Here is a 25,281-nt window from a genome sequence, read left to right on the forward strand (position 1 = left end):
ACATAATTAATTAAGTATTAGCTTTTTAAAAAATGATTAATATGATTTTTTAAAGCAACTTTCGTATAATTTTGTTTTAAAAAAACACACCGTTTAATAGTTTGGAAAACGAGAAAGATGTGTTGGAACTTCAACAAAAAAAAAAGAAACACAGCTTATACAAAAACTCATCTGAAAGAGAAGTTCAGAGTTACACGTACATTATCAAGATGTACGAATGTGAAAAAGATGATCGGATTTCTGAAGATGCTCACTCTAATTCTGTTCCATTTTCATATCAAGACAAGAAAACTGAGACAAAACCAGAGTTGAGCTGACCTTGACTTGCACAGGGTCCAAGCGCGTCACAGCTCTTGGTCGTAGCATGGTAAAGGCTGTGTTTAGATACAAAGTTTGGATCCAAACTTCAGTCATTTTTCATCGCATCAACCTGTCATATATACACAACTTTTCAGTCACATCATCTCCAATTTCAACCAAAATCCAAACTTTACGCTGAACTAAACACAGCCAAAGTGGCGAAGCGCAAATCTGTAACTTACACATACGGCTCTGGATCCCCTGGACGTGGCTAAACAGAAATCTCAGAGGATGAAACATGAAGCATATTCTAATACGATAAATATAGATAAACATATATCTATATTCGTCATACTAGAATATGTCTCATCCCCAACATATATTCATCATACTAGAATATGTCTCATCCTAACTAGGTTAGATGCTTTTGGGACGGAGGAAGTAATTACATATACTGAACAGTGAACATCCACAACTCAGTTTTATGCACTAAAACAAGATACAAACAGTAGAACGAGGACAGGAGCAGTTTTATGCGCGAAAACAAGATACTAACAGTAGAACGAGGACAGGAGAGAAGGGAGAGAAAAACGAAATGTTTCAACAAATTGCGACGGTTACTGACCAACTTAAGCAACTATTATAATGCAAAGACCAAACTCCTCGTTCTTACAACACTCACTCAACGATACATCACAAGATATAAACAGGGGCGAGCGAGCAAGGCAGGAGGCACTAGAGTGACACCAAGCGATTATACTTAATTACTTATATATAAACCATGCATTCCAGACACACCATTCATCATCACATACACCACCATGGCACAAGACCAGAACGCAACCCCCTCCTCCAGGCAGGAGATCAGGATACATTCCCGACTTCACAGCAAAATTAAATCAGGAAGGAATACTTCGCTCTAAGCTCAACCAGATCTAGGAGTCCCATGTTCTTCCAGGCTGCTGCCTAGGCTGCGAGGACGATTATCACTATGAGCAGGACCACCCCGAATATAACCAGCAACAAGCATATCTGCAACATAAAATGAGAATCGAACAATGTTTCACATGTTGAAGTGAGTGCCAGTGAAATATATTAATGAGTGCTAAAGGAGTCTAAAAGTACCAGCGAAGAGTTCGACTTCTGAGTTTTAGCAGCCTTAGAGAGTTGGCCTTTTGCTTGTGTAGTCGCTATAACAGCATTCTCGATATGGGTGTCAATGTCATCTGCAGTATAGGAGGAGATACACAATCAGATATAACATACCAGATATATGAGCAGCCTCGTGCTTCAACGTATCAAATAGCACATAATCCCATCTATCATCCCCAACAGTACCACATACCAATCATTTGTCCTTGATCGTGGACTAGAACAGCAAGATCTTTGAAGATTTCATTTACTTCAGTAATTTGGTGCTGAATTTCTTGTATTCCCTGATCCCTCTCCTCAATGATGGCCTCATTGAACACGATCTCATTATCCAAGAAGACTAATTCTTGCCTACAGTAAAGAAAAAAATTGAGGTTATCATGTTCACACATTTGCAAAGGAGTGAATTTGTTCATTCATTTCAAAACAAGTGAATACTTTATAGAAATGTTCGAAAACAAATAGTCCAAAGCATAACCAAATAGTACTATCAATTCACCTTCTTGATTCTAGAAGCGCCGTGCGTTGCTCAGCCAACTTATCAGCACCATTGTTCACCTCGCTCGAGTTATAGCTGCAAAGAACAAGCCATCCTAGATTACTCATATGTTGACAACATACTGGAAAAACTTCGACAATATATTATCATAGACCAGCCTCAAAAATATGTTGTTATTATTATTACAGAAAATTAACATATAATGAATGTGAGGTACAAAATTTTGCAATGATCTAAAGTACCATTGAATGGAGATAATTTTAAGAAAATAATGTTTTGCTGTTTTACTTGGAAGACCCAAGAAGACAGGCTACACTTGAAAGTGGTTTTATTATTCTGAGTTCTATGAATAAGACAAACTTCACCGCAAGTTTAGTCAGAAAATGAATTTATGATATTGAAAGCTAGGGCCTGGGGGCTGAGAAAGTGGACCATGAACAAAACGCTAGATATTTAAGGGTAAAACAGGCAGAGAAACTTATACGCTACAGTAGATCAAAACAGCAATACGAACTATTTGGATAGGATAAAATATGAATGCTCATCCTGTAAATGCGCAACAGAAGGTATTGTATTAGGTTGGAATAAACCAGGGCATTAACTATTAGGGTCATCAAGCACTTGGCAGATTAAAAACACTAATCCAGTGTTATTATTATTCCATTTACCTCAGAAAACATAATCCAGTGTTAAGTCCAGTCAAACTGAAAATATTTTTTTCATGAAATTTTTTTAAAACTTGACGGAGAATAATTTATTTGTTCAAGAGAGAGTATGCAACAAAATTATTCTGCAGAGTAAGTAAAATGTAACAGGATGCTGTAGCATTAGTACACTACCAAGAAAATGATAAACAATATGCCATGAATTATATTATTGTAGTAAGTGCACTTTTGTTCAAAAACATAAGATGCCAGGAAGAAAAATAAGCAAGTATTTACAGAAAGAAGTACACCAGCTGACTAGCAAACTACCTTTGTGGCAAGCCCGCTTGAGAAATGAAGGGTGCATAAGCAGCTTCTCTTTCTACCGCTAACCGTTGAGCTTTCTGAAATTCTTTCAGAACTGCTTGGAAATCCTTTGCTAGCTTCGCATCAGCAATCTTTTTGCTGGCCTGTAGTTCCAAACGAGGTCATCAACACACATTGTGTAATACATCAGCAAAAATGGAACATAGAAATGTTCCTTAAAATAGTAATGATCATAGATTCATAGGCAATCAATACTACATAAAGCAGCTCATATAAGAAATGCAAATGCTACATTTGATCTCTACATGATTCTAAAATCTGCTTGTAGATTATTTCTCCAGTGGCATGGCAACACACTTGAAAATATCATGACTGGAGCATATTGAGTATTTAAGAAAACAATTTGTTTTATGTGCTGAGGCAAATCACTGTTCACAGTAGTCAGGCAAAACTAAGACTGATACAGATAAAAAATGCCCAAATTAGAAGTGATGTTTCCAGTCAGAATATAAGGACTGGGTAGGTTCAGTTTCCAAACCAATATGCATTATTACACTCTTCTGTACTTTGAAGGAAAATGTCAAAATTGAAGGTTTTCTGGTTCAAAAAGTAGCATCACATGTTGCAATTCCATTTCATTTTGATGCAAAAGGTGAAGAGTACTGAAATAATTCTGGTTTCAAACATACAAGATAGAAACAGTTCCAATTCTGTTTTGAGAAAAAAGCAACTTGGACAAAGATGCAAGAGAATACTTACGCTGACTTCGACACGATGATCAGCCTCGCTAGCTTGTTTAAGCTTCTCCGATGTGTCCTTCACCAGTTGTGTTATGTGTTGACGTGTCTTGTGTCTGCAAGCAACACCAACAGAAAGTAAATCGACCCATCAAACCAAAAAAATAACTAGTCTAAAGTACAGAAAAAGGGTTAAGGCATAATACAAGTTACTACACTATAAGACAGCATGCCAGGCCATACATGGCATAAATTGAATCAATTTCAGTAGAAAGGAATGGAGAAAACATCTTATTCGAGGCCATCGGATCTATTCATATACCAGGAATGGCATGATTCATCAATTCTACCTAAGTTCAGCGGCTATCACCCAAACATGAGTTGCTAGTAGATAAACTACAGGCAGGGCTCCCCAAATTGAATCCCTAATTATCACTAATACATAATTATCACGAAGAGAAGGGAGAAGCAATCCTAAGCAACACGTAATAAGAGAGATATCACGAAGAGAAGGGGAGAAGCGATCCCTAAGCAACACATAATATGAGAGACATAGGTTCATCACGCGAATCGACCGCATAAACATATAACCTAATCGAGATCGCAAATCATGCAGCGGAGCCGCACAATTCCCCCCCAAAATTCATCACGCGCATCCAAAATCGGAGCCCGCGGATCGCAAAATCCCCCAATCCCCCGCTCCAAATCGAACCAAAATCGATCCCCCGACCCCCGCTCCAAATCAAACCAAAACCAAACAGACGTGGGGTAGGTAGAGAGTATGGCGCGGGGGGAGCCTCACATCCTCTCGCGGAGGTCGGGGGTGTCCTTGGGCGTGCCGAGCGTGTTGACCAGCCGCTGGAACGTCGACACCGCCGTGTTGATCTGGAACACCCCCGACGCCACGGCCTGCGACGCCCCCGCCCCGGCGGCCGCGGCGCCCGCCCTGCCGCCACCGCCCCTCCGCGGCAGCCCGCGGGCGTTCCCCGCCTCCAGGTCCTGGAAGCTCATCCTCCTCCTCCCTCCCCGCCGCCTCCTCCTCCGATCGGGGTACCGAAGAATCGCCGCGCGGGAGAGTCCGGGGTGTCTCGCGGCCGGCCGCTCGCCGGAGGAGGATTTGGGGGGGGTGGAAATCGAGCCGGAGTCGGAGACGTGGCCTTCGTCGACCTCGCGTTGGCGTCTGGAATTGGGGGGGCGTTTTGTTTCCTTGGCGTGGAGTTAATTTGGGGGATTTGGTGGTGTTGGATTCCGCAATTCCCTCGGGTTGGGATACCGGGTGGAGCCAAGGCTCGGGACGCTGGCGCTGCTGCTAAATTATGGTGTTCCGCGCTGGGATCCGGGCCCCACACGGCAGGGTCCGTCCGTCCGGGTCAGGTCAGCCTCGCTGGCGCTGGCGCTGCCTTTCGTGGTGCGCGCTTCGGTGTGGGCGATTAATTAATTGAGCTGTTAACTGTGCACGTGGATTTTTCTTTTACAACGCAGTACACTGTACACACCCTCAAACGTGCGGTCGCTCACCCCTATGAATACACCCGCAGATCGATATCTATGAGTCTTCTCACTTACCCCTATAAATACATACACATCTGATCTCTATGAATTGCCTTATTACCTGTATATATGTTGTCTACCACTGAAAAATTAAACAGCTCTATAAGTCGCATCACTCATCCCTATGAACACACATGTGCATTCAACCCATATGAGTTGCCTCACTATCCACTACATATGTCTACCACTAAATGAATAAACATACATAAATATAAAAAAAACACATACATCCAACCCCCTATGAGTCGTCTCGTTGTCCACGGATACGCTATCTATCACTGAAAGAATAAATAATTGTAAATGTGAATACTCATATCGAGTATGTATTTGAACCTGAGTGGATTGATTCTACCACACAACTTTTGAGCTACGCCCACTTCGGTGCACGTGGAATTTGTAAATCAACTAAGGGTCTATTTAGTTAGCAAAAAATTTTGCCCCTACATGTCACATCAGATATGCGGACACATATTTAAAAGTATTAAATGTAGCCTAATAACAAAACAAATTACAGATCCCGCCAGAAATATGCGAGATGAATTTGTTAAGCCTAATTAATCTGTCATTAGCAAATGTTTACTGTAGCATCATATTGTTAAATCATGGCGCAATTAGGCTTAAAAGATTCGTTTCGCAATTTCCTGGCGAACTATGTAATTTTATATATTTTTTTGTCTGCATTTAATACTCTATATATATACAAACATTCGATGTGACAGCGTAAAAATTTTTACTTGGGAATTAAACAGGCCCTAATAGTAATACCACTGATACTCTTCTTTCTCTACTACAGCAATTTTGTTTGAAAATAAAATTTTACATGAACGTATAATACTAATGAAAGTAACGTGTTTATTTATTTTTAGAATTTTCGATAATATTTATTAGTTGGAGTACATCTGAAACTCTTAGAGGTAGTTTGGGACAGCATCGTGGGTTAATTTTGATTTAAGTAAGAGCTTGACAGGTTGGGCTTTTGATTTGAGCAAGTGGTAAGAGTAATTAACAATCTATTTGTCGGATGGGAGAGACCGGCGGCAACGGCGACGTGAAACCCAAGGCAGGAGGAAAGCAGATTAGTGAGAAGGATGGGGAACCTTTGGATGATTATCAGTTCAACCTGAGGAATTGTGGATGGCACGGCGGCCGACTATAAAAGATGATATTGCACGTCATTTTCCATGGCCTATTGTGAACATGATAAATTGAGTTTTTTTTTCTCTTAATTGAATTGACTCCTTTAAGCATTGTTCTGTTCGTTCATGGTTTTTGCCGGATGAGGTTCTCTACTTAACTCGTGTTAGATCCGCTTATGTGAGATGTCATTTTATAAAGTATTGCCTTTGTATTTTAATATATGATATTGTTTTACTTTGTTGTGTATATTTAGTGTGTAACATTGATCACTGTGTATTTTGATGTTAGGATAGAAAGTCTGCTATCTCTAGACAAAAATACACCTAAATAGGTTTAACAGAATAAAGCCAATAACATTATATATTTAGATAAAAAGAATTTTTATTTAGAGAAGTTATGATCCAGAGCTTTATACGTAAGGTAGTAGGGTTTACAATACCAATTGACCATTAAATTTCGAGCCATGTCGGTATCACAGTTTTCAATAAATTCTGACTAAATTTAGATTAAAATTACTGTTTGGCATTTAGATTCCGAAAGCATTTCAAATTCTAACCGAAAATTAATTACGAGCCGCATCGAAAAAACACGAAAACCGGCTTTCGTCGCTCAGTGAACCTATTGTAAGCACAACCAGCAAATTCTCCTTGGATGACACTAAAAATTTAGCCAGAGGGGACAAGGTGCCTTTGAATCTTTTTTTGAGGAACCAGGTGCCTTTGAATCTGGATCGATCATGGATGTTCTGCTTTTTCGCAACTGTGAAACCCTGTCTTCTCTGTCTCGGTGTGACACGGGCATGGACTAATGATGGGCAGGCCGTGAAATGAATGGACAACGTAGCCGAGTTCTCTTCTCCATCTCGTCTTCTCATCAAGATATCGAACAGATGTGCTACTAGGATGCATGCTACCTCCGTTCATCGATTATACGCTAGCTGCTGAAACTTGACGCCATACCTTTTTCTTAATTTCTTGTATTATATTCATGCCATCCCGGCTTCGACTTACTAACTCTGTTCCTTTTGGATTATTCAACGAAATATTATGATAGATTATCTACTTAGTTACATAAATAAATCAAATGTTTAGAAAATAGATTTATAAAACAGCTTAAAACGATAATCTAAATAATATAGTAGAAGAAAGTTTCTTTAGAAAATGAATTTTTTTGAAGCGTAGAGTAAATAATCTGTTACGATAATCTAAAAAGAACAGAGCCAAGCAACATAAGAAACCGACGTTGTTCTGCAAAAGATATTGGAAAAAGGTATATTTGATCGCTATCTAATGACACTGTTTTATTGTTGCATATTTAAATTGATACCATTGGTCAAAGCTTGACAACTCAAAAAAAAAAACAAAACTGGAAGTTACTCACGAACGGCGTACTCATTCAGAATTTTAATGAAACGGAACCTTCTTTGCAGCACCTTGCTTTGCATTGTGAAAAGTGTAAGAAATTAAACGGGAATTCATGTTGCTCTGTGTACAATTAATTGTACATCCGGTTACTGCAAAACCGGTTTCCTTTCGTGTGATTAATTACTTTCGGTTTGAAGTTAAACTTTCTTTTCAATTTACTGTTTGACTCAAATCCCTCAATGCCCAACCGAGCTACCTACTCCCCGGCGAGGCGAGCATGGTGTCCGTGGACTTGATCAGGTCTCCTAGGAAAAATTCATCGGCGGTAGTTAAAATGGCCGGAAAATTTTGTCACGCATGACACATTCGACGCATTCGTGATCTATGCATGGTAGTACATTAGATCCGTTCAGATCGTTACATCTTACCAAGATTGCAAAGATGGAGAAGCAATGTCAATAATCACTGCTTCCTCCGTTACACAATGTAATACTTTCTAGTATTATCTAAATTTATATAAATGTTAATAAATCTAGACACATATACAAAATATATATATTTATTGATTAATGGATAAATCTAGATAACAGAGAAAGAGAGGGAGTACGTACTACAAGAGGAGCGAACATGTATACACTTAGGCTGTGTTTGAGGGTGAGGGGATTGAGAAGATTGGGAAGATACGCAAAACGAGGTGAGTCATTAGCGCATGATTAATTGAGTATTAACTATTTTAAATTTCAAAAATAGACTAATATGAATTTTTAAAGCAACTTTCATATAGAAATTTTTTACAAAAATACACCGTTTAGTAGTTTGGGAAGCGTGCGCACGAAAAACGAGTGACAATCTCCTCAATCTCTTCCCAATCTCCTTTGAAAGAACGCAGCCTTAGTTTATAAATGATATTCCCTTTGTTTTTTAATATATAACGTCGCTGATTTTTTAAGATATATTTGATCATTTATTTTATTAAAAAAATTTATATAATCATTTTTTTTATTATGATATGATTTATCATCAAATGTTTTTAAGTATGACTTACAATATTTTATATTTGCACAAAAAGTTTACATAAGACGAGTGATCAAACGTTTATAAAAAAAATCAACGGCGTTATATATTAAAAAACGGAGATAGTAGTATTATATTTGTACACTCTACAGACATGTTAATTTGGAGCTTAAAAATTCTGGTCAATCCCACCTATGCAGAGCTTTTGTTTCCTATGAAATTCTAGCAAAATTTACATGCGTGCTTGCAGAAATGACATAACTTCCGCCAAAACATGCTTGACTAGTTGACTTGAATTGTTCAATGTGGCAACACGCTTGCCGGTCATTCATGAGCACCGTGAACCTTCGCATGTTTTTTGAGTCAATGCACGCGTACAGTCTACTGCTTTGATCGGTTCCAATTTTAACCAAACTTTTAATTATAGCGTAAACTAAACACACCCTCTTTTATATTTCTCTCTTTTCTTTTCCAATGCAAAATTCTGTGTTCTCTTGACCAGAGTAACACTAATAGGTCTTTCTCTCTCCAAATTTTTCAGAGATCGACGGAGGTAGCTAGCGAGATGGCGAGATCACCTCACCTCAGTACCTCACTTTGCGTGAGTGGAACAAACTGACTGTTATAGCTGTAGGCAGCAGGAGACGTCTCATTGTTTCCTGTATACAGCATTACTTGCTTCCAAAATTTAAATTTAAAATTGATTTTAACTTTTTATCAAAATTTATTTTCCAGTATTGATATTTAAGTCGTAAGAACACACACACACACACACATATATATATATATATATATATATATATATATATATATATATCACAAATTATTTTTTATGTCGTACGGTGTATTATCCATATTTAGCTAAACTATGGAACCCACAGCCGACTGAAACGATCAAGAGCAATGTAATAGACAATTAAATTTTAAAATATACATTGTTATCCTCGATCTTGCATATATGCATTTGAAAATTTTACGAAGATATACATTTCCCGCTATTTAGGAACGTGACACCGCGCGCGTCCTTAACATAACTCGAAGGTGCGAGACTGACTGGAGGGGCGGTGCCGCAGTGCAAACCGACCAGTCTCTCGTAGGGTTCAACTTTTCGTTTACCGTGTTTGTATCGAGCGGTGCCGATATTCGAACTTTGGAATAAAATTTAGTTAAATTTGAACAAATATTACCAAAATTAAAAAATTACTAAAAGTTTTGGCCGAAATAATATCGTATTGAAGGGGTTAGAAATGACCGAAATCTCCCAAATTAATTTCAGTCCCAAATGTCGAACCCTGGTCTGTAGTACACTCGTACTCCCTCCGTCCTAAAATAAGTGCAGTTTTGCACTGTTCTTGTGTCACGTTTAACCGTTCATCTTATTTGTAATTTTTTTATGATTAATATTTTTATTGTTATTAGATGATAAAACATGAATAGTACTTTGTATGTGACTAATTTATTTTAATTTTCTCATAAATTTTTCAAATAAGACGGATGGTCAAACGTTAGACACGGATTCTCATGGCTGCACTTATTTTGGGACGGAGGTAGTACTGCGGGATCTCGGCGCGACAGCGACCACACCGGAACAATATCACCGTGTAACACGTTGCAATGAGGAGGTCGGGTACAGTTGCATGTTGTTGTCTTGAAAGCTGCTACTTTGATAGAAATATTTGGATTAAATATACAATAACCGAAGGTATGGATTTCTTGTGGTAAAAAGCACCTTTTCCAATACCATGATATTACCGTATCTATCTACATTGTTCACGTTGTCAACAATAGAACACAAACACACACACGAATACACGGAACACAAAAGTGGAGGGGCTATAAACTTTTATTGCTGTCTTCTCTCTGTTACAGGTTAACTTTTCCCTCAACCCCTCTACTGTATTTATACCCATGATAGAATAGAGTGCTATAAGAATACATACATGTATATTTATACATTTTGTATAAGCCTACTTCATCCCTAAGGATAGTGAAGAATAAAAGGAGGAGGCAGGAGGGTACTATGACCATCATGATCACGGCGCCGACCTCACGGTCACTACAAATCCGATTTTTTCGGGAGATCAGTTTCGTAACACTATCTATCTATTACTTCCTCCGATTCATATTATAACTTACTTTAATTTTTTCTAATCAAACGTTGTTATAGATCGAATTAGTTTCATTAAATATAACATTGAATATATTTTGATAATGTGTTTGTTTCATATTGGAAATGCTAATATATTTTTCTATAGAAGTGACATATAATATGAGAACGAAAGTAGTATATTATTAAAAATAGCTTTGAAAGTAAGCAACGCATTAATTCTGAAGGCTAGAAATTATCACATTAATCAAATAAAAAGAAAAAAAAAGATCTTAAGAATTAAATTATGGTAAGTCCAAACTACAATGATACATATTGATTGATATAATTGTATACAAAACATAATTAAATAAATAGAAATAGAAGCTGTGAGTTGTATATAAAATTTAAGCAAATCCAGACCTAATAGAAAAACAGAAGCTAAGTGTGGTATATAAAATCAAATATACCCCTACATATAATGGTATGAATATAAAAAATTAGAGTTGTATATTAAGTCTAACTCCACATGCATTATATAGCTCCGCGTAAAACTGAATGAGGCAATCTTGTAGTTACGTAATTATGAAAAGGTATAAATGCGTGATTAGAACTATATCTCAAAGATCGTAAGAATATCCAAACTGGGATAAAAATGGTCGGAAACAATATCATTATTTTATTATTTCTATGAAAACAGTCGGAAAATTTCATAGTTTTGAATTTAACTATCTAGTATTAACTTCAATGTAACAGAATTGAGAAAAACTATTTTTTAGAAACAATAATAGTCGATAAAAATATTATTATGATATTAGTTTACAGAAAGTTATCGGCATGGTCGGAAAATTTTCGTACCACCCTCACCCCTTCCCAAAACGATATATATGTCCAGGAGTTTCTGACTTTTGGGTCTACGAGCCTTGAGGAGAGAAGAATATCAAGTGCTACTGTACTATCAATGTTAAAAAATACATCCAAAAAGTTGCAAAAGAAATATGAAAAAATTCGGAGATGTGTAGGTATGAAAAATATTAAAAAATATAAAAAATCAAATTAAAATACGATGTAGGTAGGGAAAAAAAGATAAATCACAGTTGATTGGTAAAGTGACATGCTTGAACACTGTTGGAGCACAAATTTATTATTATTTTTCTCCTACATCATATTTTAAACTGATTTTTTTGTGTGATGCTACATGTCTTAGAGCTACACATCTCTGAATTTTTTTTTACATTTTTTTGCAACTTTTTGGATGTATTTTTTGACGTTGGTAGCACGGTAGCACCCGATATTCTCTCGAGCATTGAGCAAAGCAACCAAGCAAGCGGCAGCAGAGCGCGAGTCGTTCATGCGACCCACACCGAGCCGAGCATCGCGCGAGTCATGCGACCCACACCGCCCAAATCCTCGGAACGCAAAGCTCCCCGCTACTCCTCTACTCTCCTACTAGTCGTCTACTACTCGGCCAGGTGAGGTGCCCAACCACCGCCGTGGTAGCGAGCGCGCGACATGGCGGCGGCGGAGGTGAGGCACCGGACGGTGGAGGTGGCGAGCGGGGTGCGCCTGCACGTGGCGGAGGCGGGCCCGGAGGACGGGCCCGCCGTGCTGCTCGTCCACGGCTTCCCGGAGCTCTGGTACTCGTGGCGCCACCAGATGCGCGCCCTCGCCGCGCGGGGGTTCCGCGCCGTGGCGCCCGACCTCCGCGGCTACGGCGACTCCGACGCCCCGCCGGGCCGGGACTCCTACACCGTGCTCCACCTCGTGGGCGACCTCGTCGCGCTCATCGCCGACGTCGGCCAGCCCCGGGTGTTCGTGGCGGCGCACGACTGGGGCGCCGCCGTGGCGTGGCAACTGTGCCTGCTCCGCCCCGACCTCGTCACGGCGTTCGTCGCCCTCAGCGTCGAGTACCACCCGCGGAACCCCACGAGGAGCCCCGTACAAACCCTCAGGGCCGTGTGCGGGGACGGCCACTACATCTGCTTCTTCCAGGTGAACAGCAACCATTTAATCCCTTTTCTGAATTTTTGTACGACGCAGGCAGAACAATGAAATTATTGAGGTCCCCTAGCAATTAAGATTGATGGGTTGGGTTGCAAGTTAGTACTCGTAGTAGAAAAATCAGAGCAATTATGAAGCTATGTTCTTCTGTCCTAGCAACATTGATGGTTGTTGTTCCACGCAACTTAAAAGTGGTGAACAGCTGCTGTCTGCTGGAACGATTTTACAATCTTTGTTAGGACAGTTAGGCGAGTGTTTGTCGGTGACGCTTGTGCGCAGCGGCCTTCCGGGGATGACCACTACATTGCTGTCTGCAGCGGCCTTCCCCCAATGCTTCCCTTCTGGAGCAGCGGCCTTCCACGAGCGGCTCTGCTCCAGTCTGCTCAAGGTTCAGAGGGAGTGCTGTCGCGGGTTCGACACAGTCGTGACCCTTGGCGCTTGGTCCATTTGGAAGGAGAAGAACAGCCGCGTTTTCAACAATTGCACACAGTCCTGGCTGACGTTGTTGCAGCTATGGCGCAAGAGGACGCCCTCTGGCAGCTTGCTCATCCCTCGTCGCCCGCGCTTCCTAGATACTTCCTCTATTTCAGGTTATAAGACTTTCTGGCATTGCCCACATTCATATATATGTTAATAAATCTAGACATATATATGTGCCAAGATTCATTAACATATATATGAATGTGGGCAATGCTAGAAAGTCTTATAACTTGAAACGGAGGTAGTAGCATTCTTGGTTGCTAGGTCGTCACGTTGTGAGCATGACTGCATGAGAGTAGGCTCAAGTCCTTGTTTTCCATTTCCTTCTTTTTTTTTCCCTTCCTTTTCTCCCCGCCCCCTCCCTCTCATCTTTGTTTGGTCATTCCTGTAAATTTTATTCCTCTTAATACAAAGGTGAGCAATCCTTTTGAGTATTTCCAAAAAAAAACCCCATTACTTGTAGTTGTAGGTGTTCTTGACTATTGAGACTTCAGAAGGGTTAGATTTGATTTCTTTGCTCAATTGAAATAATTACAACGAATAGATTAGTTAATTACAACGAATGTTGAATGACCTCAACATCCTAGGTAGGGAAATCGGAATGTATCCCTATTGCATTGCCAAGTTACTGGGTTCTTAAGGGTCCAAAGAATTATTGCTTCGAAGTAACCATGTTGTTCTCTGAAGACTGGCCATCCTTTGAACTATGTTCTTCTCATGATCCTATTGGGTAATATGCTTGGTAGCTCTAAATTCCAATATTATGCCGAGCTTAACATAACAGTAACTCCTGCTTGGAGAGCTATAACTATTCTTTTTTTATGTGGAGCTATAAATAGTTTATTCAGAAGCATGAGAGTATAGTCGATCTTGAAGAACATTGATGACTCCTGTCTCAGATATTAATAGCCTTATCTTGACATTCTCTTTACCCTTTTGGATATTGAATACAGCAGTCCATACTGTTTATTCAGAGGGAAAGGGTATCTGGAGTTTTAATCAGCTGTTTATCCTTGATAACAATCTGTCATCCTAACATCGTTTTATATTTTGTTTGTTGGAAATAATTATGCTTACAAATTACCGAATTATGTGTGCAGAAACCTGGAGTGGCCGAAGCTGAATTTGGTAGAAGTGATATAAAGTGTCTCTTGAAGAAATTCTATGGAATGCGCAAGGCAGCACCTCTGATTATACCCCCAGGCAAGACTTTATTTGACTCAATTGATTCAGATGGTACTTGCCCTGCATGGCTGTCAGAAGAAGACATTTCCTACTATGCCGAGAAATTTGAGAAGACTGGATTTACTGGAGGATTGAACTACTACAGATGCATAGACTTGTACGTCTCTTGGTTATACAGTTCATTGTTTTATTCATCCTTCATTGCTGTTAAGTGAGGAAAGCAACATGATATTGTTTAGCATTGTACAGGGAAAGTCATTCGAAATGCTGGCTCTAACTCCACTGAAACATGTTCTTTTCAAACAACAGTAAATTTGATATATATGGCTGAACTACATTTCCATTGGTGCCGGTGTCTTCAAGAATTTAAAATGAAAGAAGGCTTTTACCTGAGCTATTTTAGTCATTTATGATGTCACCCTCAGTAGTTTTCTGTTCATGCAGGAACTGGGAGCTGACTGCACCATGGACTGGAGTTCCAATAAAAGTTCCGACAAAATTCATCGTTGGAGATCAGGACCTTACGTACAACATTCCAGGTGTAAAAGATCACATCCACAAGGGTGGTCTAAAGGCATGTGTGCCAAATCTCGAAGATGTGGTTGTCATGGAGGGTGTTGCCCATTTCATCAACCAGGAGAAGCCTGATGAGGTCTCCGACCATATTTGCGGGTTCTTTAGCAAGTTCTGATATGTGCAAAATCTCTTGGAGCCTGCTTGCTAATTGTACTGTAAAAACTAGAACCATTATGCCAGTACTGATATCTTCCAAATATATTGTGAATTTCAAAATCAAGCAGTTTCTGTTCACATGGCCGATAGTGTGTCATAACCAGTTTGGATTGTGGACTAAAGGCGATGAAGATTGAAGAATGGCTCTCCTAGGCTCCTATAAAGCTATGTGATGTTATAAGTTTTTTTTTTTTCGTTGGGGAAGCTAAATATTCCAGAAAATTTGAAGGAATCCTGAATTTGCTGGGATTAATTTCAACTCAAATTGAATTGTGTTATGTCCATTTAAAACTATTAATGTATTATTTCATGTGAAATATAGCACAGAATAATAAACGTAAGACATCACCAGGGTTCCATACGCTGACCTTCTCATTTACCTCTTAGCTTATTAACTATAGTCAAAATTTAAATTTTCAGAATGTAATTTTGGAGTTGATTTTAGGTTTTTTTTCCATCGTAGTATTGATTATTAATCGTTAATTATATAGATAATATATAAAAATTTTACTCACAAATTATTTTGGTTGCATTGTTTATTCTAAAGAGCTGATATTTTTTCCACTTAGAACTATACTCTCCGTTCCAGAAAAAAATTAACTTCTGACTTTTCTAAAATCTATAAATTTAAAGCTATGCTCAGATTTATACTCCCTCTGTTTCTAAATATTTGACGCCATTGACTTTTTAGCATATGTTTGACCGTTCGTCTTATTCAAAAACTTTTTGTGAAATATATAAAACTATATGTATACATATAAGTATATTTAACAATGAATCAAATGACAGGAAAAGAATTAATAATTACTTAAATTTTTTGAATAAGACAAATGGTCAAACATATTTAAAAAAAATCAACGGCATCAAATATTTAGAAACGGAGGGAGTAATTAAAAGTTGGTCTTTTTTTAACGAGCGAGTAAAAAGCACTAGAAGCACAATCTGGGATGGGATTCTCGGCAGAAACTGTCACTGACATGTGGTCCCATTCTCTCCTAAGCGATTCCTGGCTGTATACTGGGGCCACGTCGAGCACCACCTACACGGGAGGAAACCGAGCGCCAGCGCCGGCAAACGGAGAATCCCGGCGGAGATGCCGAACCCCAAGCCACCGGCCGGTCGCGCCGGCGGAAACCATGACGGGGCTCTGCCTCTGGCCGGTTTCGCCCCGTACAACCAGATGCCTCCCCCAAACTGGCTGACACACCGATGCCGAGCGGCCGGCGCGCGCGGCTACAAAGGCAGAGCAGGCAGAGGACGGGCTGGATTTTCAAACGCTCGCCGCGGCGCGCGCCGATCGATCGATCGATCGAGGAGGAGCCCTCTACGAGATGGCGGCGGCGGCGGTGCGGCACCGCGAGGTGGAGGTGGCGAGCGGGGTGCGGCTGCACGTGGCGGAGTCGGGACCGGAGGGCGGGCCCGTGGCGCTGCTCGTGCACGGCTTCCCGGAGCTCTGGTACTCGTGGCGCCACCAGATGCGCGCGCTCGCCGCGCGGGGGTTCCGCGCCGTGGCGCCCGACCTCCGCGGCTACGGCGACTCCGACGCGCCGCAGGGCAGGGACTCCTACACCGTCCTCCACCTCGTCGGCGACCTCGTCGCCCTCATCGCCGATCTCGGCCGGCCCCAGGTTGGTTTACGTTTACGGTTTACCATCCTTATTAGCAGTTAGTAGCATTAGCAGCATCAGTCCCCATTGTTTGTTTGATTGCTCGAGGGTGATTTGGTTGGTGCTCTCAAGGTGTTCGTCGCGGGGCACGACTGGGGCGCCGTCGTGGCGTGGCAGCTGTGCCTGCTCCGGCCGGACCTGGTGACGGCGCATGTCAGCCTCAGCGTGGAGTACCAGCCGAGGCATCCCCGGATGAGCGTGCTCCAGGCCGTCAGGGTTCTCTGCGGGGACGATCACTACGTGTGCCGCTTCCAGGTGAGCAAGGCAGAAAGAACGCGTGCAGTTACCTGTCGAAATTCAAATTTGGACGGTCAATTCAAATTTTGGATTTGAATCATAAATTCATAATTCAAATCCTTGTGGCCACCACTGCCTGCAGTGATCTGAATTCTGAAGCATCAGCTATTGATGTTTTTGTTGGAAACGATTACGCTTATAGGAATTTTGATGCATATGCAGAAACCCGGAGTGGCTGAAGCTGAATTTGCTCGACTCGATTTAAACCATCTGTTTAAAATGGTGTTTGGAATGCGCAAACCGGCAACTATTATTCTACCCCAGGACAAGACATTCTTTGATGCAATTGATTCAGATGGTACTTGCCCTCCATGGCTATCAGAGGAAGACATTTCCTACTACGCTGACAAATTCGGCAAGACAGGGTTCACAGGAGGATTCAACTACTACAGATGCATTGACCTGTATGTCTCACTCTCATGGTTTCCCGTTCACTGCTTCGTTCATGCCGTTCATCGTCAGCCAAATGTATTGTTCTTGCAGGGATTGGGAGCTGACTGCACCATGGACTGGGGCTCTGATAAATGTTCCGACAAAATTCATCGTCGGTGACCTGGATCTCACATACAACACACCAGGTGTGAAGGATTACATTCACAAGGGTGGATTCAAAGCCAATGTGCCGAATCTGGAGGATGTGGTTGTCCTGGAGGGAGTTGGCCACTTCATCAACCAGGAGAAGCCTGATGAGGTTTCTGAACACATCTGTGAGTTCTTTAGCAAGTTTCTGATGTAAACGAAATCTGGTGGAGTCTAGTACATGTCTGTATGTCGACTACAGACATGAATTCCACGGTACTAAAAATCTCCAAATAAAATATCATGGCCACTTTTATTACAGTAAAATTTGTGTGAATTCTTTGAATCGTGATACTTCTTTAGACAACGACAGGCCCATGGTGTAACGTAGCGATGAAAACAGTCGGAAAACGTCTCAACCATTTTCATGACCATAATTTTTTTTTTCAAAACGGAATCGAAAATGGTAAATCTAGAAACGAAAACGATATTGAAAATATCAGAAAACCTGAAACCAACTATACTGACGGAAACATGTCGGTACCCATCGAAAGCCGATAATAAATATTGGAAACACTAAAGTGTAAAATCGCACACTTAACTTTGCATAACTATATAATGACAAAATAAATTGAAGGTACGCTATGTAAATTATAACCTTGTACTCGAGTTATGGATTTGTTTGAAAAGTTGAATCGCCTCTAAACTATGGGTCAAATAAAAAAACAGACCATCAATACTAGCATACTTAGAAATATGGTAATTACCATAATATAAAAATGGTAATTACTGTAAGGATGCGGTAAAAGTCAGAAACACTCTATATGTAGCAAAATCATTTTCATTCCATTTCCATATATTTTATCATTTCTACTTTCGTTTTCGTTGGTAACCATTTCCATATTACTCGACCGGTTAAAAATCGGAAATGAGGATTGATTAGAAATTTCACTAACCATTTTCACCCTTAGTGTAACATTGTGTTCTATCCGATTTTACACTGATGAAAGGCACAATCATATCACTTGATAGCGGAGGGTCGTTTTTCCAATAGTTTAGGGGTGTGAGCATTTGATTTAGTATCATATATAGCTAGTTTTGGACGAAAATAATAGTTTGGGGGATAATAAGTCTTTTTTTTCCCACTGGCAGGATGCATTCTTAATTGTTGTCTACAGTCTTAGAAAGTTAGAATGGAATTTTCTTCGCCTGAATTCCTGGGTACCTTCAAATGTCAAACCACATGTGGCGGTTAAACTTTCGAAAGCCAAACCACATGGGCCGGTCAAACCTTCAAAAGGCAAAAAAAAAAAAAAAGGTGTGATACTTATTTGCTGATTTAATGTAACATGTAGGAGAACCATATATCAGGGCATCCACAAGACTATAATTTGTCCAGTCTTTACGACATTCTAAAGTCACCTCTATATATTATGAATGTAGTTGTATAATGCTTGCGCTATCCATATACGAATGTTTATAAGGAATATAATAATAATAATAATAATAATAATAATAATAATAATAATAATATTCTTGTTTTATTCCTTCATGTCTTCCTTCTTGCACATTACCTATCCAACATATATTTTTATTTCTTCCTCACAAAAAATATATATATTTATTTCTTGACAGGATGTATCTTATAACGCAGTTTAAGGCTTAATTAACCATGCTTTGTAGGAAATAAAAATATTAAAAACTAATACTCATGGTCACATCTATAATTGACTGGTTGAGCGATATTACCCTTCCCTTATGGATGAGCATAATCTTTTGGTCTGCATTTCATGTTTACCAATAATACACCTTAGGCGGTTCTGCAAAGAAATTGATACACAAGAAGAAATGCCGAAGTACTGTGGCATGTGGAAAGCCGTATGTTTGCCGTGGCAAAGTTTGACAATTAAACAACCAAATATGTTTCTTCTTTTTTTCTCTGCCTAGGCGTGACTAATTCATCGCTGGGAGTCTTATTTTTTTCTCTTCATAGATAAAAGGCAATAGTGCAATAAGCATACCGGGTAGAATATACTTCATATGAAATATGAAAATAAAATTTTAAGGGCTATTTATTCAGCAGTTAACAAAAATTCAAGTCACTTTTTTTAATGATTGTGATTGTTTCAAGATCCATGTTGCATCTATAGCCCTAATTACCAACTCTCTCAGCTCCTGATTCACGCTACCGCCGTCACACTCTCCTTAACAAGTTGTACCACACCCATCTCCACCTCCACTAGCTTAGCTGACCCTTCCCCTCCCTCCTTCCTTCCTCCTCCTCCCCCGTCTCCACCGCTCCATCGATCGGAGCTACTACTGTCATATTGTCTTCTTGATGTTTGGTACTCGCAACAGAGCTTATTGTAGCCGCCACCACCTCTACCTTCTAATTACATGGTCTTTTCTGCACTAGCCACCGACCCTTCTGATCACCCTCTTCCATCTCCATGGCTCTAGCGATGCCACCGCTACTGTTGGTCCTCCACCGCTCTGAGCACCCCACTAAACTCACCTTCACCACCCGCCACCTCCTTCCTACAACCGCCAACGCAAAAAGCTAATCCGGTGAAATGTTACTGGATTTCAGAGCTCGTCAAAGAAGTTACTCCCTCTATCCCATAATCTAAGGCGCGGTTAAAGTTGGCACCGTCTTCAAAACTAATTTTTAGCTTATAATTTCTCATATACTATAAGATTTATAGTAACAAAATTATAATCATATGAAAGTAAATTTAAATCTCAATCTAATGATGTAATTTTTAACAAATAAAATTCATTTCATATTATACTAAGTGTTGGTCAAATGTTTTAAATGTTGAATCTTGAAATGCGTACGCGTCTTATATTATGGGATGGAGTTATATTATGGTTATTGTTGTCGTTGCTGTCATCATAGTTGATGATGAGTCCTCGCCATCCTTCTCCCTCACACCTTTTGTTCTTGCTAGCGCTGGATCTTCGATCGATCTAACGGAGTTCATCATTTGGGGGATTCTGAACAGGAAATGCAATAATAACAAGCGTTAGAACAGTAAACAAATGCGCGTTTTCTTTTCAAAATATATTCACTTAATTGTATTCGCACGTACATACAGAAATAATAAGAGAAACAAATTTGTCTTCGTGTTCGATCACGTCGTGTCGTGGTCACCGTAGATAGAGAGCGGACTCGATGGACGTGCTCCTCTCGGCGGTGGCCAGCGACCTCATCGGCCGGCTCATCTCCTTCCTCATCAGAAAGTATCAGCAGCCGGCCGCCGCCGCCGCCGATGGCGCCAGGCTGCAGCGAGCGTTGCTGCGAGCGCGCGTCATCCTGGAGGAGGCCGAGGGGCGGCAGGTCACCAGCCTGGCCGTGCTGCGGCAGCTCAGGCAGCTGAGGTGGGAGATGTGCCAGTCCGCGTACGCGCTCGACGCGCTGATGATACGGGCCGCCGCCGCGGCGAGCTGCCGCCGTCGTCGTCGTCGCCGCCGGTGCCAGCCGCTGCTGCTCAGCTTGGGCGGTGACGGCGACGTCGCCACGGTCGTGGAGAGCCTAGAGGCCGCGCTGGGCGGCGCCAAGGAGCTCGTCGTGCTCCTGGCCGGCTGCCCTCGCCTGACCCGGCACCCGTATGACGCCTACCTGTTCATGGAGCGGTGCATGTTTGGCCGGCAGGTGGAGAAGGAGCAGGTCGTCGACTTCCTGCTGCGGCCAGCCTGCTCGTCGGCCGGTGACCCGAACCCGGGCGTCCTCCCCGTTGTCGGCGGTCGGGAGGTCGGGAAGCGGACGCTGGTCGAACACGTTTGCATCGACGAGCGGGTGAGGCAACACTTCGCCAAGATACACCGTCTCAGCAGTGATGATCTGACGGCGGCCGGCGACGAGGATGAGTACCGGAGATTTGGCATCGATCCTAGCTCAAGGTGCCTGGTCGTGGTCGACCTCGTCGGCGACGTCGACGAGGAGCCATGGAGGAGGCTCTGCGCGTCGGTTCGCCGGGACAGCAAAGTGATCGTCATCTGCAGGACGGCGGAGCACGCGGCGCGACTGGGGACGGCGCCACGGCCGGTCGCAATCGACAGGCTGCGGCGGCCCGAGCTCTGGTACTTCTTCCGCGCCCTCGCGTTCGGCGCCGCCGACCCGGAGTACCTCCCGGCCGAGATGGTCGCCATCGCCGCCAAGCTCTTCGAGAGGAACCGCGACTTCGCGGTGTTCACCGCCCTGAACACGCTCGCCGCGTTGCTGCGCGCCGACATGGCCTTGCACTCGTGGCGCCGCCTCGCGCGGGTGCTCGGCGAGTCCGCCAACCTGCGCCTGCTCAGCGATGCCGCCCATGGCGGCCGCCGCGAGCGCTACGGGGAGAAGGAGGACTTGTACATATGCAGGCCGTCCATGGACGCTCCCCACTGCCTGTTCTACGACAGGCGCAAGATGCCGACGCCGACGCCGGCGGGTGGCGGCGGCGAGCGGCTTCCGACGGTGACGATGCAGGACCTGCTCACCGGCCGCGTGGTGCCCAGCGTTGACGCGGTGCGCTTCGACGTGCTGGTGTGGCAATCTCCCATACCACCCTACTGCAGCTACGTAAGAACGTGCGAGATGGACAGAGATCGGCACGTCGTGGTCGTGGCGGCGGCATCGGGCGGCAAGCGACTTGAGAAGAGGAGGCAGCGCGCCACTTTGGACCAAGAATGGAACAAGAAGAAGCGCGAGGCCCGGTGGATGAATGAATCCTAATAAATTCGTAATTGGCTAACCCAAATTTGGGAATGGATTGTTAGTTGTTACATTTTGTTATGTACTACACTACTACCTTCGTCCCATATAAATTACAATTCTAATTTATTTAGCATATAGTAAGATTTGAGAAAAAAACTGTGGTGCCCCTTATTAAATGGTGTATAGTAGTAGATAAGAATAGAAGGATAGTTGAGGGTAAAATAGAAAAAAAATTGAATGTGAAATGATTAATGATACCCATTAGTATTCTATTCTGACAATTATTTTGGGACAAATTCAAATCCTAAAAATACAATTATTATGCACAGAGGTAGTACATGTATATTAACCATAGCTGAGAAAAGCCGTTTACATATGACTAGTATCCATTTATCTACAAAATTTACTTCTAAAAATTTATTAGATATAAATATAGTATAATTATAGTGTAATTACATTTGAACTTGCATGTAACTATAAGTAATTTATATGTAACTAAGTTATATTGTACTTACATACAAGTTACAATGTAACTACGTTACAACATACTATATTTATATTTAATAAGTTTTTATGAGAAAATTTATCGATACATATATAATTTTTTTTACATATGTACAGCGCAGGGGTTTGGATCGAGGATTAGTTATTTTGTCTGAGTGTGTTGGGGTTAGATCATCCGGACGATACACCCTTATTTGGGTAGTACATCTGTAAAAAAAATCAGAGCATAGTCAGGAAACGAGTCGATAGCAGGCGGCCAGGTGGGAATTTGGATTGGCCCTAGAATAAAAGATTGTTATAAAGGAGTTGTTTGAAAAGGGGTTTTAAACTTCTAAATTAAACTTTAGAAGTAAAGCTGTGAAGCGAACCGAATTTTCCTCTTTTTTTTTATCACTCTAGCTAGTTTGCTCCGCTTTCTTATTTGATAAAACTGAAACAGTTTAGTTGAGTTTTAGCTTCAAAAGAGATAGAGCTGAGACTGTAGCCCTGCTAAACGTTCCTATGGATGAATAGCTCTAGCTTTGTACATCATTAGGCGGTTAATCAACCCCAATGCACAAGAGAAGAATTAGAAGATATTGCCGGCACGAAAGTAATTTACTACTAATAATTTATAGACACGGGCCAACATACAGATATGAGAATTACGAGATCAAATCAATGAGCACTAGTACAGTACAAGAATTGATCAAACGGCATGGATGTTCAGCTTGGCGAGGCGGCGCGCGGCGAGCACGGCGTCCCTGCGCTCCCTGCGCTGGGCGACCTCCAGTTGGTGGGCCGCGTCGCAGGCCGGCGAGCAGAGCACCGAGCGGCGCATGTGTTTGGGCACCTCGCCGCCGCAATGCACGCAGGCGGTCGGTGAACTCCTCAGCACGGGCAGGAGCAGCAGCACCGCCACCACCTCGCCGTCGTCGCCCTCCTCCTCCTCGACAGCCACGGGTCGCCCAGGAAATCATGGCTAGAAATGTTTTTTAATATTCTACATGCCTTAAAGTATTCTCCGAAATTTTCCATGAATTTTTAGAGCTCTAGAAATAATTTTAATAAAACAAACTTTATTTAATCAATTAAATAAAAAGAAAACAAACTAAAATTCTCCTTTTTCTTGGGCCGTTTCCAGCCCAAGTCTGCCTTTCCTTCCTTAGCTTGCTCGTTCATCCTTCCTCTCCTATTGAGAAATGGAAGATGCAATGCGAAATATTAAGAATATGTGATTTGTTGATAATCAATAAGGGCATTGATTAAGGCAAAGGTATAACTGATTTGGGACTAATGTGTTTATTGAGTTGTAGGAGAATAGTCCCGATGGTGAAACGACTTTGACGTTGACAACCCTCAAAGTGGATAAAGAAGATGGTGTGAAGGTATTCTGTTAACGACCAAATTTAGTAAGCCATAAACTAGGTTCAACCTTGGAATCGAAGCGGATTTGGCAGGGAGTCATCTTCCAAGAACAGAGTGCGCATCGGCTACGAGGGCATCGGCTGAAGACTGCATCGGCTGAGATGGATCAGACATAAGATAGCCGATGTAGCCGATTTCGTTGAGATGGTTGTATAACCATCTCCGGGATTGATTAACGTGCTACTCAAGAATTACCACGATGGAGATAAGCTCATGGATAGGCAATTGTATCTATTAATTAGGATATTTTAAATAGTTTCTTTAGAGATATGTTTTGGCAAGAGTCTGCTGCAAAGACTTGTTCGTATCTTAGAGTTTGTTAGAGATAAGAGTCGTGTCCGGTAAGGACCAGTCATGTATCTCGGGTATAAATATGACCCAATCCCATGTGATTTACAACAACAGTTCAATAACACTTTCGGTGCATCACCACCATTTTTTCTACTTTCATTGTTTCGACGAGTTCTTGCTTTTGGGTTGAGCTGCATCGATTTCAATCTTCAACAAGAGGTAAAACATGTCATGACGGCTTGCGTTCTTAGGATTAGTGCTTCCATCTTTATGACACTCTAATCTTGTTTATATAAATCGTCGAGTTATCATATATGTTTCATAATCTTTATTAGTATCACGATCTAACCCTCAATCGGCTAATATCTATTACTGGAGAGTAGCTGATAGAGTTAGATTTCGTTGTTAATCTAGATTATAGGGCGTATCTACCATCTCTTAGAGGTTTTCATCAATCCGTCTAGATCTTGTATTTATTCGTATGCTTAATGCTGCATCGGTTGAGTTTGATCTATTAAGTAATATTCATAATTGCAATATCTAGCTTGTCTTATGATCACCAATAGAGATAGTATCGGGGTTTCAGCTGATCTTACCTGATTTAGCTATTTTATACCCTGTATGCTTACTTGATATGCTAAATCTGCCCTTTATATTAAGATCTTATTGCATTAAAGTATATTAGGCC

At 41.5% G+C, this 25,281-nt stretch overlaps 3 protein-coding genes across 3 annotated transcripts; 2 read left to right on the forward strand and 1 right to left on the reverse strand.

The window, feature by feature from the left end:
• Positions 1 to 917: 917 nt before the first annotated feature.
• Positions 918 to 4,924, reverse strand: LOC127760076 (syntaxin-22-like). Its single transcript, XM_052284284.1, has 7 exons — positions 4,462 to 4,924; positions 3,682 to 3,775; positions 2,926 to 3,065; positions 1,952 to 2,026; positions 1,646 to 1,803; positions 1,426 to 1,526; positions 918 to 1,332 (listed from the first exon to the last, which is right to left on the reverse strand). Exons 1-7 carry the CDS (start codon positions 4,668 to 4,670, stop codon positions 1,267 to 1,269), a joined length of 843 nt encoding a protein of 280 aa, XP_052140244.1. The 5' UTR covers positions 4,671 to 4,924; the 3' UTR covers positions 918 to 1,266.
• Positions 4,925 to 12,113: 7,189 nt separating this feature from the next.
• Positions 12,114 to 17,939, forward strand: LOC127759904 (uncharacterized). Its single transcript, XM_052284121.1, has 7 exons — positions 12,114 to 12,803; positions 14,393 to 14,634; positions 14,922 to 15,165; positions 16,427 to 16,837; positions 16,925 to 17,131; positions 17,336 to 17,577; positions 17,657 to 17,939. The coding sequence occupies exons 1-7, from the start codon at positions 12,324 to 12,326 to the stop codon at positions 17,907 to 17,909; spliced, it is 2,079 nt and encodes a 692-aa protein (XP_052140081.1). The 5' UTR covers positions 12,114 to 12,323; the 3' UTR covers positions 17,910 to 17,939.
• A 2,928-nt stretch (positions 17,940 to 20,867) lies between these two features.
• LOC127759910 (uncharacterized) lies at positions 20,868 to 22,409 on the forward strand. The gene is made up of 2 exons (XM_052284125.1): positions 20,868 to 21,134; positions 21,348 to 22,409. Exons 1-2 carry the CDS (start codon positions 20,868 to 20,870, stop codon positions 22,407 to 22,409), a joined length of 1,329 nt encoding a protein of 442 aa, XP_052140085.1.
• Positions 22,410 to 25,281: the final 2,872 nt, after the last annotated feature.

The sequence above is a fragment of the Oryza glaberrima genome, chromosome 1 (genome assembly GCF_000147395.1).
Source record: "Oryza glaberrima chromosome 1, OglaRS2, whole genome shotgun sequence".
NCBI lineage: Eukaryota > Viridiplantae > Streptophyta > Magnoliopsida > Poales > Poaceae > Oryza > Oryza glaberrima.